The sequence below is a fragment of the Scylla paramamosain genome, chromosome 12 (assembly GCF_035594125.1).
Source record: "Scylla paramamosain isolate STU-SP2022 chromosome 12, ASM3559412v1, whole genome shotgun sequence".
Classification (NCBI taxonomy): domain Eukaryota; kingdom Metazoa; phylum Arthropoda; class Malacostraca; order Decapoda; family Portunidae; genus Scylla; species Scylla paramamosain.
In genome coordinates this window covers 3,082,723-3,102,500 of record NC_087162.1, presented here as the reverse complement: position 1 = coordinate 3,102,500, position 19,778 = coordinate 3,082,723, and the positions used below count along the sequence as shown (strand labels likewise).

General features: G+C 40.7%; 1 protein-coding gene and 1 non-coding gene across 2 annotated transcripts in view; one reads left to right on the top strand and one right to left on the bottom strand.

Annotated features, from left to right (window-relative positions):
* The window catches only part of LOC135106082 (relaxin receptor 1-like), a 70,356-nt gene that overhangs the window by 19,248 nt on the left and 31,330 nt on the right, over positions 1-19,778 (bottom strand). The window contains exons 6-9 of the mRNA XM_064014921.1: positions 12,767-12,838; positions 11,836-11,908; positions 10,626-10,732; positions 6,027-6,098 (exon numbers count right to left, since the gene is read on the bottom strand). Coding sequence (XP_063870991.1) covers positions 6,027-6,098; positions 10,626-10,732; positions 11,836-11,908; positions 12,767-12,838 — 324 coding nt within the window. The remainder of the gene's footprint in view (positions 1-6,026; positions 6,099-10,625; positions 10,733-11,835; positions 11,909-12,766; positions 12,839-19,778) is intronic.
* Trnak-cuu (transfer RNA lysine (anticodon CUU)) lies at positions 18,886-18,958 on the top strand. The gene has a single exon. It is a non-coding gene; the product is annotated as a tRNA-Lys (tRNA).

Genomic DNA, 19,778 nt, shown 5'->3' with positions numbered 1-19,778 from the left:
CTCCTCTGTACTGATTCTAATAGACCTATATCTTTCCTGTAATGTGGGGACCAGAACTGCACAGCGTAGTCTAGATGAGGTCTGACCAGCGCCAAGTATAACTTTAATATTACCTCCGGCCTTCTACTTTTAACACTCCTAAAAATGAATCCTAGTACCCTATTTGCCTTGTTTCTGGCTTCTATGCATTGTTTCCCTAGACGGAGTTCAGAGCTAACTATAACTCCTAAATCTTTCTCGTACCCTGTACCTACCAGAGTTTGGGTGTTTAATGTGTACCTATTGTGTGGGTTTCCTCTACCTACGCTAAGCACTTTGCATTTATTGATATTAAATTGCATTTGCCATCTATCCGTCCATTCATTCATTCTATCTAAGTCTGTCTGCAAGGCGATGGCATCCGCTTCTGACCTAATTAATCTACCTATCTTTGTGTCATCCGCAAATTTACTAACATCGCTATTAATTCCACTATCCAAGTCATTGATATATATTAGAAATAATAATGGCCCTAATACTGATCCCTGTGGCACCCCACTAATGACATGACCCCACTCGGATTTCGAGCCGTTTATTAGCACTCTCTGTCGCCTGTTACCAAGCCATGACCCTATCCAACCTAACACCTTCCCATCTATCCCGTGCGCCCTAACCTTTCTCAGGAGCCTTTGATGGGGCACCTTGTCGAATGCTTTACTAAAGTCCAGATATAAGATATCATAACTATCTCCATTATCTACTGCCTCGTACACCTTACTGTAAAAACTTAACAAGTTTGTCAGGCAAGACTTCCCCTTCGTGAAGCCATGCTGTGACTGATTTATCAAGTTATGTTTGTCTAAATGTTCCCTAATGTTCCTGGCTATTATTGACTCTAACATTTTACCTACAACTGAAGTTAAGCTGACCGGTCTATAATTAGACGCTAAAGTTTTATCCCCTTTCTTAAAGATGGGTACTACATTAGCCTGCCTCCACATTTCTGGTACCTCACCCGACTCCAGTGATTTCCTAAAGACAGAAACTAACGGCTCACTAATAATCTTTTTACATTCCTTCAGTACTCTGGGATATATTTCATCAGGTCCTGGTGACTTGAACTTTTTTAGCCTATCTATCTCCTGCTCCACTATCTCCCTAGTTATGGAAATATCCGTCAGCTTCTCATACTCATCTGCTCTAAACACCTGTTCACTATCTGGCATATCCTGCATGTTTTCCTGAGTGAAGACAGTTAAAAAATAATCATTCAGAAGTTTACTAATCTCCTCCCCAGAACTAACCAGCTCCCCATCTGCTGCCTTTAATGGACCTACAGTATCCTTATTTTTCGTCCTGTATACCTGATAAAATCCCTTGGGGTCCGTCTTCGCCTGGCTGGCTACCTTTAATTCATAATTTTCCTTAGCTTTCCTCGTTAACTTCCTGACTGTTCTAACTAATTCATTATACTGTGTCCTTAAAACTTCCTCACCTGCCCTTAATCTCTTATATATACTTCTCTTACGCCCTATATAATACACACAAACGTTACTGTCACGGCACACACACACACACACACACACACACACACACACACACACACACACACACAAGCCAAAAATGTCAAAGTACGAAGTAAGCTTTCTAATATTTTTTCATGCATTGTAAAATGGCATGTACGAAAAAAAAAAATAACACGTTTTGAATAAAGTGTTTGAGGACAATTGTTATTTAAATCCCTTGTTGGATTAGATTGATAGTTATTCCACTTTTAATACCTCCTGGTTTGCGTCATTTGAACTGTTTGCTTTATGTTCGATGCCGGCATTCAGTAACCTTCTGTTGTCCTTTTGCTTTAACGTTAGAAAAAATATATATATAATTCCTCGTAATTACGCATCCTTTCCTTTTTTTTTTCTGTTGTGTAATGTTGCGTTATTTGGTGCTACAATTAAGTGAGGGTGAGAGAATCACTGAGAAACAAGAATAAATTTGCATTTCGTAACTAAATGTTTGTCATCATAATTGAAGTGGTAATGAGAACCCGTGTGTGTGTGTGTGTGTGTGTGTGTGTGTGTGTGTGTGTGTGTGTGTGTGTGTGTGTGTGTGTGTGTGTGTGTGTGTGTGTGTGTGTGTGTGTGTGTGTGTGTGTGTGTGTGTGTGTGTGTGTGTGTGTGTGTATGAACGGGATGAAGAAATAAGGAGGAGGAGGAGGAGGAGGAGGAAAACAAGGAAAAGAAGAAGGAAGGGAGAGAGAAGGCAGTGGGGATGGTGGTTATCGCGGTAGTGGCGGTGGTAGTGGAGTGCCAAGGTGCCCACACTCGGCAAGGTGAAAGGAGGAAGCCAGGTGTCCATGTGTGCGAGTGTCCTGTTACTTGCGCCTCAAGAGATCAAAGCGCGGTAGCAGGTGGTTGGGTTCCCTCTCAGGTGCTACACTCACACTCACGTTGATGGACAGAGAGGTTTGGGCGACAGGACAGGTGCAATTGCCAAAGCAGTGATGGCATATTCAACAAAATCCCTCACAGTCTTTGATCTTTGCTGAGCTCTTAACGTAAAGCAGTTTGATATTCCATCAATGTATTCATTAATATTCTATTTAGAGGTGTGAAATACGCTTGATTTTCTGACATTACTACTTGGAGCTCCTGTACAACATATTCACACCAAGAAAGGATCTCTCTCTCTCTCTCTCTTCTCTCTCTCTCTCTCTCTCTCTCTCTCTCTCTCTCTCTCTCTCTCTCCTCTCTCTCTCTCTCTCTCTCTCTCATAAACGGAGCCCGGTTCCCTCTACAGTCGTTCGAACGGAAACGGCGGTGACGTCATTGTTGGACGGTGTACGGAAACGGAATCTGTAAAAACGTAGTAGTGTAAACCGGGCCTTAACCTGCTCTCGTGCCCACGCTCTTGAATCTTCCGAGTTTTCCACCATCTGGCTGCGACTACACAGTCACTCCCAAATTAAATTTATCTGTGCTGTATACCTCTCACCTAACTCCTCTGACTATAAGAAATTCTGTGACTACTTAACTTCCAAAGTGGAGCACTTTCTGAGTCTACTGGTGATATGGCTTCCCTTTACCGAGTCTTTTAGAGATTTTGGAGAAACTTTTGCCGTTGCTTTAAACATATCATATAGAGTATGGCACAAAGCTTTGATTTCCAAACTACCCTCCCACGGTTTCTGTCCTTCTTGTAACTTCATCTCAAGTTTCCTTTCTGACCGTTCACTGACGGTCACTGTTCTGCTCCTAAATCTATTAACAGTGGTGTTCCTCAGGGTTCTGTCCTGTCATCCATTCCCTTCCTATTATTCATCAATGATCTCAACCAAACTTCTTGTTCTATTTACTCCTACGCTGATGATACCACTCTGCACTTTTCCACGTCTTTTCATAGACGTCCAACCCTTCAGGAAGTAAACAATTCACGCAGGGAAGCCACAGAATGCTGATTTCTGGTCTCTAAAATTTCTGATTGGGGCAGAGCAAACATAGTATTCATCAGTGCCTCAAAAACTCAATTCCTCCATCTGTCAATTCGACACAATCTTCCAGACAACTATCCCCTCTTCTTCAATGACGCTCAACTCCCCCCCCTCTTCTACACTGAACATACTCGGTCTGTCTTTACTTATAATTTAAAACTAGAAACTTCACATCTTATCTCTATCTAAAACAACTTCTATGAAGTTAGACGTTCTGAGTCGTCTCCGCCAGTTTTTCTCAACCCTTATCCATCCATGTATGGAGTGAGTATGCTTCATATGTATGGGGGAGGGGGCCAGTTCCACTCATACCGTTATTTAAGATAGGGTGAAATCAAAAGCTTTTTATTTTATCAACTCCTCTCCTATAACTGACTGTCTTGAGCCTCTTTCTCATCGCCGCAATGTTGCATCTCTTGCTATCTTCTACCGCTATTTTCATGCTAACTGCTCTTTTGATCTTGCTAACTGCATGCCTTCCCAACTCCCGCGGCCTCGCTGGACAAGACTTTCTTCTTTCTCTCATCCCTCTCATCCTCTCTAATGAAAAAGTTAACCAGTAGTCTCAATCATTCATGCCTTTCTCAGGTAAATTTTGGAACTCTCTGCCTGCTTCTGAATTTCCACCTTATGACGAACTTTTTCAAGAGGGAGGTTTCAAGACACTTATCCTTCAATTTTCGATGTTTCTCTTGACAACTTTTTTGGGACTGGCACCTCAGTGGGATTTTTTCCCCTCTTATTTTTTTCCTTGGCCAGTGACCCTCTTAGGTAAAAAAAAAGAACACGACATACTATTCATGTAAATATATAACACTGTTCATCCATCTTCATTAACTCACGAGGAAAGTAAAACTGGTAATGACAGGACTTCTAATAATGCATGATATAATTAAGCAACAATGTCCGCGTGACTTAAACAATACAGTACAGACAGGTTCTCTCTCTCTCTCTCTCTCTCTCTCTCTCTCTCCTCTCTCTCTCTCTCTCTCTCTCTCTCTCTCTCTCTCTCTCACACACACACATACACACACACACACATATGAACGCGAACACAGACAAAATGAAGAGAAGACCAATAATGAATAGAAGAACAATGATAAGAGACAACAATCATAAAAAGGACAAGAACCTGAATGAAAAAGAATTATGAGTTAGACTAAAAATATAACTATAGTAAAATAATAATAATAATAATAATAATAATAATAATAATAATAATAATAATAATGATAATGATAACAATAATAATAATGGTAATGGGGGAGGAGGTGAGAGAAACACAGGTGTTGGGATGTAAGTTTATTTCCCGACCGGTTTCGCCCAAGGCTTCTTCAGGGAAACTGAGAAAGCTCCCCAAGCTATATTGGGCTAGAGAGAGCGTGGCGCGATGTTAGTGGCCACACTGCCCGCTGATTGGCTGGCTGATGCGTGTGCTGTCATCTACCTCTGACCCGCGGGACGCACAACAGCTGCTGCCGGTGCCGCCCACATGATGTCGCCTGTCCTCTTATTTATATTCTCGTTGGTGGCGATGTACATGACCTCTAGCAATTTTCTTTTCTTTTTCTCCAGGCCGCTTCTGGGAACTCTTGCCCTTTTCCAATTGGGTAGGTGCCCTGCTTTGTCAATCACCAGTGCGCTGGATGCCCATGGTGGTGTCTCACATCAGCGAGGTGCTGCTAAGTCCAGCGCCCTACTCGTTTCGCCGAAATAGCTGGTGTCACAGCCACTGCAGGGTATCTGGTACACCACTCTTTAGGGGCAATTTCTCTTCTGCTTAGATTTCAGCAGCTTTCCCATTCTTTGTCCTCCTGAACTGGCTACGACGTACCCAGCTTGGTGAAGGGCCGCTCCCAGAGCCAGCGCTAAGTCTTCTTCTGTTTCTCACTGTTGTTTTTTTTCGAATATTCTTTTTGCTTTCTCTTTCAATTCTGTCAGGTAACTAAGCTTCACAAACGTTTCTGTAATGTGGTTTTCTCTTTACGCAGGTATTCATCAATGCACATTCTATGCACGTAGAAAGAAGTCTATTACTATATCCCTTTTTGTTCTAGTGTCGTGGGCACTGAGGTAATGTACGTAATTGTCCTTGTTTGTTTGTTTTCTGTATACTATGAATGACGCACTTGGGTCGTGACTGGAGCTTCCTCTGTTCCCCTGAAGAAGCCTTGGGCAAAACCAGTCGGGAACTAACATCCCACCACCTGTGTTTCTCTCACCTCCTCCCCAATTTGTTTGAATGTCTGAACAATAATAATAATAATGATAATAGTAATAATAATAATAACAATAATAATAACAATAATAATAACAATAATAAAAATAACTACGAAGAAGAAGAAGAAGAAGAAGAAGAAGAAGAAGAAGAAGAAGAAGAAGAAGAAGAAGAAGAAGAAGAAGAAGAAGAAGAAGAAGGAGAGAAAGATAAAGAAGACGAAGAAAGAAGAAGAAGAAGAAGAAATTAAAACAACAACAACAACAACAACAACAACAAACAACAACAACAATAGCTACTACTACTTCCATTGCTGTAATCCTCACTACTAATACTTACAGGCGTTTCAGATTGATGTTGTGCACGAAGAAGCCATCGGAGACGTCACTAATGTTATTGCTGCTCAACTGTCTGTGAGGGAGGGAAAAAAATGACGACCATACAGTCTTGTCATATCGTTGTGTGTGTGTGTGTGTGTGTGTGTGTGTGTGTGTGTGTGTGTGTGTGTGTGTGTGTGTTTGACCTCCAACAAGGGTCATTTCAACCAACACTCTGCAATGGAAGAAATGAACCGGGCTGCCAATTAAGGATTGATGATCTCATTACCACAGACGGGCGAAATGGGCAACATCCTTCCCCGGTATTCCCTTTGAACAGACGAGTGACGTGACAAAGCACCTGTTCCTTGAAATGGAAGATGCACGAACCCTCCGCACCACACACACACACACACACACACACACACACATCCACTCTCCTACACGTGCTTTAATATATGGATCTTTTAACTGTGTTTCAAGGGAATGTTTTACACTGTAAATCAAGAGAATATGTAATATATGTGCATTATTCATATGTAATTCTTTCTTGATTAATGTAGTTTTTATTTTCATTATTGCACACGCACGCACACATACAACACTCACACACACACACACACACAAAAAAAAAAAAAAAACTAGTGTGGAAGAACACTCTCTCTCTCTCTCTCTCTCTCACTCTCTCTCTCTCTCTCTCTCTCTCTCTCTCTCTCTCTCTCTCGTCTCTCTCTCTCTCTCTCTCTCTCTCTCGCTCTCTCTCTCTCTCTCTCTATTTAATTTTACAGTGTTTCTTCTTTGTCTGTGATCCGCCATTCATGTCGTCTTAATTTCTAGTCGTCATTTTGTCTTTTACATTTTGCTTCATTAACTTTCCATTCCCCTCTTTCCACTCGTCCGTGTGAAGATTACTTATTGTGTGCTCTTTCGTCCAATGTTTCTTTGGTTCCTTTGAGATGATTAGCATGTGTCCGCGTGCATGTGTGTGTGTGTGTGTGTGTGTGTGTGTGTGTGTGTGTGTGTGTGTGTGTGTGTGTATGTTGTGTATTAATGGTGGGAAGGGATCCTCATTAGCGTTGTGGTTGGTGCAATCAGACATATATAGCGGTCTATTTTAATATCTTGTAGATTCCAGCGATAAATGTAAAAGGGATGTATTTCTAACTAATTTCTGATGATTGTGATCAACTAAAACCAGGCAGGCACAGATCTAAAGGCTTGCAGGCTTGCAACAAGTGACTGATAAGTTCAAAGCTGTAAAGATGAGATCATATAGCGCTGACACAGGAATATAAGTTTGAGTATTATCTATAAGAGAAAGACACATCAAGAGAAAAAAATCAGTTTCGTAAATGAGGCACCAGCTCATGAATATATTTCCGTGAACAAGAAGACGGACACCAGAAGAGGCTAATTATTATGTGAAAAAAAAAAAAATCAGTAAATACGAAGGGGCAGGACAAGTTTGGTGCTCCTGACGGTGGTTTCCTGCTTACTGGCACGGATGTCCGGCGGCTGCTTGTCTCCCATCTAATAACAAACGTCGCCTGCCAATCATTCTCCAACAGCAGTAATTATGTTTTATTTCCTGTTTGCTTTATATGGGTTCTATCGCCTCGTTTTTGCCTTCATATTTTATCTTACTTTATTTAATCTTTTAATGATTTTGCCGTCAGATGTTTGTTACTTGCAGTGGCAAATGAATACAGTGTTGCATCGCCTTATGTCAGTCACTCAATCAGTCAATCCGTACCATACTTCATCTACTATATACATATGAGGGGTTACACGTGGCGTCACCATCAAGACCAAGACCACCGAAAGCGAAGGTCGGCAATTTTGAGAAGTCCATATTTACCGTGACCGAATACCTTAGCTCATTGCCAATCACTGATTGAAAAATCATTTGAAGGTAATGATGTGAAAGTAAAGTATTACAATGGGCTGCCAATATTTCATATTTTAATGCATATTTATATTCAAATCAGTGATTATTTGAAGGAGGCACCTTGTTCAACTAGATTTCAATAATTCATTATAATCCACATGAAAATTAAACTAAATCTTTGTGTCCAGGACTTTTGGTACATATTTGATATGAGCAGCTTTGACGGTCTCTTGCACTTTTAATCATATTATTCACGTATGCTCCTCTCATTTGATGCCAACATTAGTTTCTTGGTCTGACAGAGAAAATGCTAGAAATAATCCTCCCATGATCATTAAAATATTATTTCCAAGATGTATTACAATAATTGATTGCTTTGGGATACATACTGGAAGGCTAAGTTAGGTTTATCAAGGAATGAGACTCTTCCCCTATTAAGTAAGGGCCAGAGTTACCAAAAGCACTAATTTTAGTTACATATCCTTTCTTAGCTTCATCATCTAGAGTTTTAGCATAGTCACTTAGGACAAAAGATGAAGAAGGGGTGTCCATCTGCCTGACTAGCTCAAACCAGAACACAGATCCATTCTGTTTACGTTCACTTTTCCTCTCAGCATGGCTGACAGCGTTGCCGTGGGAACATTTGTTAATTAAAAGTGAAGCGGCGTGACGTCACTGCAACCACTAACGACCACATGGATGTACATTGCCAGGTGGGGACGCGCTCCTCGCACCTTCATACCTCAAATGACTCCTATAAAAAGGAGTCCCCCTGGGAAAACACCTGGGCTCACACCTTTCGCCAGTTATCACCTCCATGCACTTTTCTCCTAAACTACGAGACAAATGTATAGTATGCTATTGATGGACGCCTCTCAGCCCTGGCTGGCTCTCTTTCCAGCCGTCCGAGAGACGGCTGGAGAGAGATCAACAGTACACTCGGAGGCGAGCGCACCCTGTATTCATTCTCCCTACACACAGACACAAAGATGTGACTCCTTCACTCATATACCCATCCTGAAGAAGGCGGAATGGGAGGACGATGTACCACCGGTGGGCTTTGGTACCCATGTGGTGTCATCGGTGGGCGCCGGTACAAATCAACCTTCCAACGTTCATACTCCGACAGTGAACAAAATATTTTTGATTTTTTGACTGGCAAGTTAATTGTATGTATCTCAAATTCATGAAACTAGCTTATTTATAAAGGAAAATGGAGGAAATTACGTAAAAAAAAAAATAGCATGACGTCCATGTAACAGGAATTCAACGAAATTAACTTAGCAAATCAGAGGATCCGAGAATAAAACATGACGTGGTGCCATGACCCAACCTTTACTGCCAGCCTCACAAACCACGCTAATGGCAGGTGAGCGCGACGCTGTATTCGAGGTAGCACAAAACTACTAATGCAGTATTCTAGCCTTGGGAAACACTCACACTTATCTGTAATTCTCGCTGATAAAACTCACTGTGGAGCAAGGCCACACGTACATATGTAGAAGATATAAACAGAATATAAAGTTAGATTTACTATTAACATGATAATATAATACATTACAACATAACGGCATCAAATAAAGAATATCGTCTAACACATGGAATGCAAGTAACTATTATAATCAAATACTTTGGTCTTCTAAGGAAAAAAATGTGTGTGAGTGTGTGTGTGTGTGTGTGTGGTGTGTGTGTGTGTGTGTGTGTGTGTGTGTGTGTGACCTCTCATCATTCCCAACTCAGCTGAGGAAGAGAACAAAGGCAGGGAAAGGAGACAAATGGGAAAGGAGAGAATAGACCACCTTCGTTTCCTTTTTTTTCCATTACATCTTCTCATTTCTTAGTTACCCCTCCTATAATATTTTCTCTTTTTTTTTTTTCCTCTATTCCTGCACAATACATATTTGTCCAATAAACGCTCTCTCTCTCTCTCTCTCTCTCTCTCTCTCTCTCTCTCTCTCTCCTCTCTCTCTCTCTCCCTCTCTCTCTCTCTCTCTCTCTCTCTCTCTCTCTCCTCGCCAAGATCCCCAGCATCTTTCACCGTCAGCACCAAGTCTCCTTCAAGTGCCACAAAGAGACCTGCTGCCGACAAAACAGTTACGTAAAACCAACTTAACAAGGACGTGTCACGAGAAAGGGGAAACCTAAAGGAGCAACACATAATAATATGACCAGATGGAAACCGACCACCACAACATTTTCTCATACAGAGAGAGAGAGAGAGAGAGAGAGAGAGAGAGAGAGAGAGAGAGAGAGAGAGAGAGAGAGAGAGAGAGAGAGAGAGAGAATAAAGTAAAAGGAATCACTAATAACCCATCAACCACCAATGACCAATCGAGACTCAGTCAGTATCCCTCCCATTCATTTCCCACACACACGTCCCCACACTTTTCACTCTCTCTGATGGCGCAATCACGACAGTAGGAGACAAAAAAAACAAAAAAACATAGCAGCATTGACCATAAAAAGTCAGACTTCTATGTTTGGTCAATTGCTCCTGTCCAGATTTATACACTGTACGTATAAAAGTGATTCCATTCGAAAAGATTGTTAAATCGAGTCAAATATCATACTGCTTGTGTTCGTAAGTAATCAACCTAGAGGTGAGTGTTGAGTCAGATTTTTTTTTGTCCATACGTCTCTCTCTCTCTCTCTCTCTCTCTCTCTCTCTCTCTCTCTCTCTCTCTCTCTCTCTCTCTCTCTCTCTCTCTCTCTCTCTCTCTCTCACACACTTACAGGTGGGTGAGCGAGCCAGTGCCCTCCATGGTGCCGTTCTCCAGCGTGTGGATGTCATGGCCGGTGAGGTGGCTGTGGGGGGACCAGAACAGAGCATCAGTGGAGAACTGGCTTGTTTTGACGCATCAGCAACACAGTCAATGGTACAAGAAGAAGGCACGGGTTTACCAGAAGAAGGGATGAGTGACTGAGAATACTGGTTAAGTCTTCCACTAGAGAGGTGAAAAGAACAGAGGTGAGAGAAAGTAGAAAGTCTTGTGCAGTTAAAGATAATTATCCTCATTTTTTATTTTTATTTTTTTTTTATGATCCCTTTAACCTTTCTTTTGGGACTGGTACTCTCAGTGGGCCTTTTTTGTGGCTGTTTTTTTGTTGCCCTTGGCCAGCGGCTCTCTTACATAAAACTAAATCAAATAAATAGTGTACAAGTAAAGGGTGAGCGGCCTATGTGAGGCCTATGTTATTATTATTATTATTATTATTATTATTATTATTATTATTATTATTATTATTATTATTACTATTATTAATAAATCAATAACAACAATAATATGATATAAGCAACATCAACGAATAGTTAAACTTTTGTTATATTCCTATGAAGCCTTTTTTCTATGATTATTATTTACATAAAATATAAAATTGAAATTTTTTTCTCTAGTCTTTGTTCAACAAATCAGTGCACTCAACACTAATCACTTCTGTTATACCTGCTATTGTTACTACTACTACTACTACTACTTCTACTACTACTACTAATACTAATACTAATACTACTACTACTACTACTATTACTACTACTACTACTACTACTACTACTACCACCACCACACTACTACTACTACTACTACTACTACTAGTACTATTACTCTATTACTTTCCTACTATTACTACTACTACTACTACTACTACTACCACACCACTACTACTACCACCACACTACTACTACTGCTACTACTACTACTACTGCTACTACTACTACTACTACTACTACTACTGCTACTACTACCACACTACTACTACTACTATTACTATTACTTTACTACTACTACTACTACTACTGCTACTACTACTACTACTACTACTACTTCTACTACTACTACTACTACTACTACTACTACTACTACTACTACTATTACTATTACTACTACTACCACCACACTACTACTACTACTACTACTACTACTACAGCTGGAACAGGTATACTCACATTTCGTCCGATCTGCGCCATGGAGGAGAACACGCCACGCCGCAGTTCCCGCACTCCCGCCCTGATCACCACTCTGAGGGATGGGTAGAAGGAGGAAGGAAGGATTATTACCTTAATAATGATAATAATAATAATAATGATAATAATAATAATAATAATAATAATAATAATAATAATACTAATAGTAATAATAATAATGATAATAATAATAATAATAATGCTCTTAATTAGGAAATTATTTTGTATTAGAGGTGAGATCTTGAAGCGTCACAGCAACGCAAGGTCCAGGGGAACGGTGACGGGCCAGGGCTGGGAGAGCGCCACGCTTCTGAATAAAACAACTGTTGCTGCGTCTGTTAAACTCGCAGGTTTTTGCTCACGAGTTCAAGACATTACCGCAAAGACAATTATCCCAAAATTATCACCAAAACAATGTGCAAATTACTTCCATTAATAAATTCATTCCTAAACACTTCTCTGTATCCTGAAAACAACTCTTTATCTGTAAAGTGTTCATAATACTCAATGCTAACAAAAAAAAATGTCTATAAGCTATATATTATTATTTTTATTATTTTCATATCGGATTATAGTTCAGGATTGTGGAGAAATGGAAAAATATGAGTGATTTGATCTCTAGGAATAAAAAATGTTATTAACTATCACTAAATAAGATCAGTATCCTCAGTATTCTCTCACCCGTGTGCATGACTATGTGTCGGTTTGTTTCGTTCATCTTTTTCAATGTATGTCTGAGCCTCTGATCAGTCTGTTTGTCCGTATGTCTATTTGAATGGCTGCCTGATGGTCTCTATCTTGTCAGTCAGTCAGTCAGCAGTCTCTCTCTCTCTCTCTCTCTCTCTCTCTCTCTCTCTCTCTCTCTCTCTCTCTCTCTCTCTCTCTCTCTCTCTCTCTCTCTCTCTGTACTCACAGGACGCGCAGGTGTGGCAGGCGAGAGAAGGTGGATGAGGTGAGGGTGGTGATGGTGTTGCCGGAGATGTCCCTAAGGAGAAGACGGACACAGGTGAGGGTTGTGGCTTATATCATTACTATTTGATCACGTTCTTAACTGTTACGTGTTCCTTTTTTTTTTATGGAATGAAGTGAATACGTGTAACTGGTGTGTACGTGTGTGTGTGTGTGTGTGTGTGTGTGTGTTGAAGTAGTTGTACCTTTTAATATTTAATTAATCCTTTTGCCTTAAGCCATTTATCCCTCTGCGTACATATCATAATTCTGGTTCCCTTAAATTTTCCCTCATGGTTTCTATTATTCTGAACCTGGGTGAGGGAAAGCATACATTTAACAAAGGTATTAGTCATGAAAAAGCACTCCGCATTAATATCTGACGGCGATAAGATCATAAGAACATAAGAGAATAAGGGAAGCTGTAAGAAGCCATCAAACCTACACGTGGCAGTCCCTGCTTGAAACATTTCCACCTATCGTCCTCTTCCATAAAATGTGTCTAACCTTTTAAAACTCACTAATGACATTAGCAGCTTGACTACTTTACAACATTAGCAACTTGATTACTTAACATATTCCATGATGAAAATGAATAAAACTGGCACGTGTATTAAGTAGGTAGAAAATAATAACGATAATGACGATAACACTAAGAAAATAAAAACAGAGAAACAAATACTACGAAAAAAATAACAGAATTCCCTACTGGAATGAGCTCACAGCAAATGACGAAAATATATATAGTCTCTTGTTTCATTCATATTTTTGATGTTGAATATTTCAGCTATTATTATTGAAAGTAATTTTTACTTTCAGTTTTGGATTTTATTTCCCTTTATTGCTGTTTCGTATAAGCTTTCACGTTTACATATGAAGAGTTGGCGAAACGACACACACACACACACACACACACACACACACACACACACACACACACACTCAGCTGCTAACTCTGTACAAGGGCCTTATCCGTCCATGTATGAAGTATGCTTCACATGTCTAGGGGGAGGGGGTTCCACTCATACCGCTCTTTAAGACAGAGTGGAATCAAAAGCTTTTCGTCTCATCAGCTCCTCTCCTCTAACTGACTGTCTTCAGCCTCTTTCTCATCGCCGCAATATTGCATCTCTAGCTATCTTCCACCGCTATTTTCATGCTAACTCCTCTTCTGATCTTGCTACTTGCATGCCTCCCCTCGTCACGCGGCCTCGTTGCACAAGATTTTCTTCTTTCTCTCACCCCTATGCTGTCCACCTCTCTAATGCAAGAGTAACCAGTATTCTCAACCATTCATCCCTTTCTCTGGTAAACTCTGGAACTCTATGCCTGTTTCTGTATTTCCACCTTCCTATGACTTGAACTCCTTCAAGAGGGAGGTTTCAAGACACTTACCATTCAATTTTTGACTACTGCTTTGGACCCTACTCGGGGACCGGCATCTCAGTGGGCTTTTTTTTTTTTTTTTATTATTATATTTTTGTTGCCGTTGGCCGGTGTCCCTCCTCCATAAAAAAAAAAAAAAAAAGTGCAATAGTCAGCATGTTCGGCTCACAACCGAGAAAGCCCAGGCGCGGCGAGAGAAATGATGGAGCCTCTTTATGTGTAGCCTCTGTCCACCTAGCAGCAAGTAGATACGGGATATAACCCGAGAGCGAAGAGTTGTGGCCTCACTGTTCCGGTGTGTGGTTTGTAAGTGGTCTCAATCCTACCCAAAGATCGGTCACTGAGCTCTGAGCTCTTTCCGCAGGGTAACGGCTGGCTGGTGACCATTGAACGACCGTAGGTGAATGATACATACACACACACACAGCGATACACACACACACACACACACACACACACACAAACATCCATTCTACCAGTTTTCCAGCCAAGACTCCCCACCACACCTAATGAATCCCGTCACCGCCACACATGTCCCGCCCAAAGTTCGTGTTTACTTATGAGTTAGGGACCTGCTGTCACTCCTAGTTTAATATTTGCATGCTGCCGCTACTGTCTCGTGAAACAGCACGCACGCTCGCACACCCAAACACAAGACCGCAACCAAAAGACAAATTAATCTTATTGAAAATGTTTTGAGAGAGAGAGAGAGAGAGAGAGAGAGAGAGAGAGAGAGAGAGAGAGAGAGAGAGAGAGAGAGAGAGAGGGGAGCAGCAGCATCACACCTCTCCACTTTTGCCGAGATACAGAGGAGGGCGGAATGAATAATCTGGAACATCCATGCACAACGAACCAACAAGGAGAGTCTGCAGCACCGCCGGGACGTGGCAGGACTCACTACACTGCATAAAAACAACAACATAAGGGAAGCTGCGCTGCAAGAAGCCATCAGGCCTACGCGTGTCAGTCCCTTTATGAAACAAAACGTACCTACCTACTTGCACCTGTCATCCTCGTCCATAAATTTGTCTAATCTTCTTTTAAAGCTCCCTAATGACTCAGCACTAACAACTTGATTACGGGGTCCATTCCGTGACGAAAATGAGTAATAAAAAACAATAAAACCGAGACGCGCATAATACAGGAAAAGAAATAATAATACCAATAATCAAAAAAAAGCTTAAATAAAGCACAGCATTCTTTAAATAATTTGCAAATCATAACTATTACTAAGACCATTCCGTTCATCTACAGCTCTATTTGAGAACCAATTCCTTCCTATCTCTTTTTTTCAGGTACAGCAGCATCAGTCCGAACCTCTCGCTCAACCACGGCAGCCAGTCCGTCGTGCAGTTATACACACCAGTCTGTGGTCACTACACCTGCTGGCCTGGAGGTGCCGCGAACACACCTCCACCACCCAGGGCAGCTTGTACAGACACACGTAGGATGGTGGGACTAAGGATCATTATTCTGAAACACTTCTGCGCCACATCTCCACTGCTTCATTCAAAACCCTTCAGTTGAAATTACACGGGTTTTTAAAGATGTTTTTACAGCTCTAATGACAAATTAACAAGATTCCTACATTATTAACAAGAGACATATGCTTGATAACCCGACAAATTTCTGTGGCCTTGGAAAATACTCGTAATGAGAGAGCAAACGTTTCTGAATGCGGGTCTAATTTGTATCCTCTCATACAAGCCCAGACGACCTCGGTGCTGGCGGCTGTGCTGTTCAGTTTTAAAAAAGCGAGTGATACATTTGTTAAAAGTTGTGCGTGATTATAAACGAGGTCCCACATCATTTAAATTTACATAGTATGTTACAAGTAAAGAGCTCTGTTATTCTTTTTTAATAGGAAGTGTACTTACTATGCTACCTTTAACCTGTAAACATCTGAGTAAATTTATGAGAGAGAGAGAGAGAGAGAGAGAGAGAGAGAGAGAGAGAGAGAGAGAGAGAGAATAAAAAAAAAAAAAAAAGCATTGTGCATAATTTCGCGAAGTGCACAGCGAGGTTTGAAGGATCAGCAAAAATTACATCCTCTAGCCTCGGTCTGTCATTTCAATAACACTTGCAGCCTCGTCAGCACCGCGATGGAATGACGTAATCAGGGTAACACAGATGAAGAATTATTACCATTCATCTTCTATCTAAAGGACGGAGGGAGGAATAAAGTTAGAATGAACTACATGCAGGGAAGAAACGTTATGGCATGGATGGAATACAATGATAAAGACGAGAATAACATGCTTGAATTAATGGATCTAGGGCAAAGGGGTGTACAAAGGAACAGAAAGGTGGATCAAGAGAAAGGAGAAAGAAAGATTAAAGAGCGAGGGATGGTGTATTTGAAAACGAGAAAGTAAGCAGAAAGAAATAAAGGAAGCAAGACAGAAAGAAGGAAAGGAAAAAAAAAAAGAAAGAACATGGAATTTTAAGGAAATCAATCGGTCAGTCTATCTAATTGCAAACAATTAGTGAATGAATGAATCAGTCAATGAATCAATCAATAAACAGAGAGAGAGAGAGAGAGGAGAGAGAGAGAGAGAGAGAGAGAGAGAGAGAGAGAGAGAGAGAGAGAGAGAGAGAGAGAGAGAGAGAGAGGAAGGGAGAAACAAAAAAAAAGGGAAAAAGCAAGGAAAATAAAATAGAAAAATACATATAGTTAATACATCGCGTTTCACAGAGCCACTTCATCTTCAGGCAGTATAAGATACAAAAGATAAACAAGAAGGTAAGGTCACAACACACACACACACACACACACACACACACACATTATAATGTCAGGTAACATTTGAGGCTTTCAGAGAATCCATAGAACAAACCACTGGGTAATCGAGAGGGAAGAATAGTGAGGGGAAAGACTCGGCAAAGAAGGATAAAGAACACCAGCACGGGCTTCGTATTAATCAAGGAGTAAGCTGAGAGGGAATGGAACGTGAGTTGCTAAGTGGGGCGTAGCGGATATCACGGGCGAGGGAAGGTTGGGGAAATAAACATGACGCGGGTGATGATGAAAACATATACTGTTTCATACGTATAATGGTGGTGGGGAATTCGAAAAAAAAAAATAGAAATAACAAAAAAAAAAAAAAAAGATAAAATGAAAAAAAAGAATAAATAAATAAATAAACAGAAAAAGGACACACCAAAAAATATCAAAGGAAAAAAAATTGACACACAAAATATGTTGTAAATATGACTGAGGAAATGGAGCATAAAAATAACGATACTTTGTGGTACAAATCAGTGGTGGTGGTGGAGGTGGTGGCGGTGGTGGCAAGGAGGATAAAATTAATTTAAAAGCAAAAGAAAAGCGGCAATAGAGATCATTATTTTCTGGATCTACCTTTTATCTGGATTTTGGGGTTTCCCTTACCCCGCGATACAGATGCGTGTGGCCTGTAGCCCTTCATTATACAGGCACAGGAAACACGTTGCTACCTTTGTTCAGCGGAGGACTCTTGGCCGGCACAATTGTGATATCATTAATGGTTACATCATTAATATACGTGGTCAATACAAAGCGTGAATACACACGAAGTGTGTCATGAACATTATGATGGTACCTGTTGTATAACAGGCCTTGTATTGTTTTGATTCATATATAATAGAATTATAATGATGTACAGAGGTATTACTTTGATATATGAAATGCAATCATTGACATTAAAGGATGGTAATGGTGACAATAGTGGTGGTGATAGTAATGTCTGAGTCATCAGATGAACACAGCAGTAATACCTCAGACCACAAGTGTTTTGAAGCTGGGCGCACAGACTCCCAGTCTTCCATCGGTATTAGAAAAGCTTTTCATGTAACGCCGTCATTAGTCGACAATTAAGCAGTTCTTTCTTGAAACCACCGCGTATTTCATTCTGGTGTGCGGGACTTGGAAAGATTTCGTCGACCCACACGAGGTGCAATCGTTAATGGTTCATAAATCTACCGCCAAGTGGCAATGTAATAGCTAATTTTGTTCGAAAACTTACCGACAGAAGGCAGCGTTACCTATTCGTAACGATATTTTCTATGATCGCTTTGGTCTTAATCTTCAGAAGCCTTACGGGCGTAATGGAGTTGCTCCTACCGTTTTCCATAACTGTGCTTCCATGCACGCTCCTCATTCTGTCTATCGACATCCACCTTTCCTTTCTGCTGGAAGTGTACTGACATTCACTCATTATAATTACACCTGTTACAAGCAGACAGCAGAAACATTTGCCATATTTAAATTTATGACCGGTGAGTTTCTTGACTTTCTTACAAGGGATAAAAAAATAATGGCCACACAATGTGACATCGTTGCACAGACAGCCGTAGTGGTGGGAAACATGAAAAATGTACTATGGCAGTATTTCAATTTGAAGAGATTTACTCATAACTTGTCGGAGAACCACTGCTCCACAATATATTTAAAAATATTGGTACAATATATTCCATAACGGATAAACGGAATCATTCCAAACATAGTCATGAACACACTCGAAATTAAAATTCGAATATGTGTGTGTGTGTGTGTGTGTGTGTGTGTGTCAGTGTGGGTGGGTGAGTCTTGCGTGCGTGATTGCGTGCGAACACTTTTCAATATGCAAGCTGAATTACAATTTATCTTATGCACTAATAAAAAGCAGATGATACCTAGTGCAAGTGATTTATTTTTAAGTATTACACTCATCACCAACAGCCCGGCTAGCTCAGTCGGTAGAGCACGAGACTCTTAATCTCGGGGTCGTGGGTTCGAGCCCCACGTTGGGCGTGTAGTATTTTCCTAAACATTCTATTGAGTTTGTGCGCTGTAACTGAAGAAATTATAAATAAATGAAAGAAAAATAAACACTAGAGTTGTGATGTTTCCTAAGAGCATACCGCGCTGTGTGTGTGTGTGTGTGTGAGTGAGTGGGGATGTGGGTGAGGTCTTCGTGACATTTAAGGTGGTATAAATCCCACTGCTTTTTGTTAAGTGAGGCTTAACGAAGCGATGATGAGGATATTCCATGATGAAAATTCTTCCTCCACAAGGATAATGTGTGTTGCGTGGTTCACGGTGGTGCTGTCTCTTCAGGCATCCTCGTCAAGGCAGACGTTAGTGCCATTGTATCTTTCATGCACTAAACAACGGCAATAACAACAACACCACTGCCACCCCCATCACCAACTACAACAACAACAACAAGTATCTCTCATGCACTAAACAACGACAATAACAACAACACCACTGCCACCACCATCACCAACTACAACAACAACAACAACAACAACAACTACAACTACTACTGCTACGAAAACAAGATAAATAAATAGTATAAATAAGAATATATAAACAGTAGAGATAGACTAAAGAAATAAATAAGGAGAAAACAGTAAAAATTAAAGTACGTGCAAATAGCGACACATTCATGATACCTCGCTTTCGTTACGCCACAAACACTCGCCGATTATCCGATACAGAAACGGATGGGTGTGTTGTGGGGCGGCCGGATTAAGTAAGACACTCACGCCACGTCTGTTTGCTGGGAACGATATCATGCAAGTCCCTTTGAATCCAGCACACACACAAACATCCACCTACCCACCCA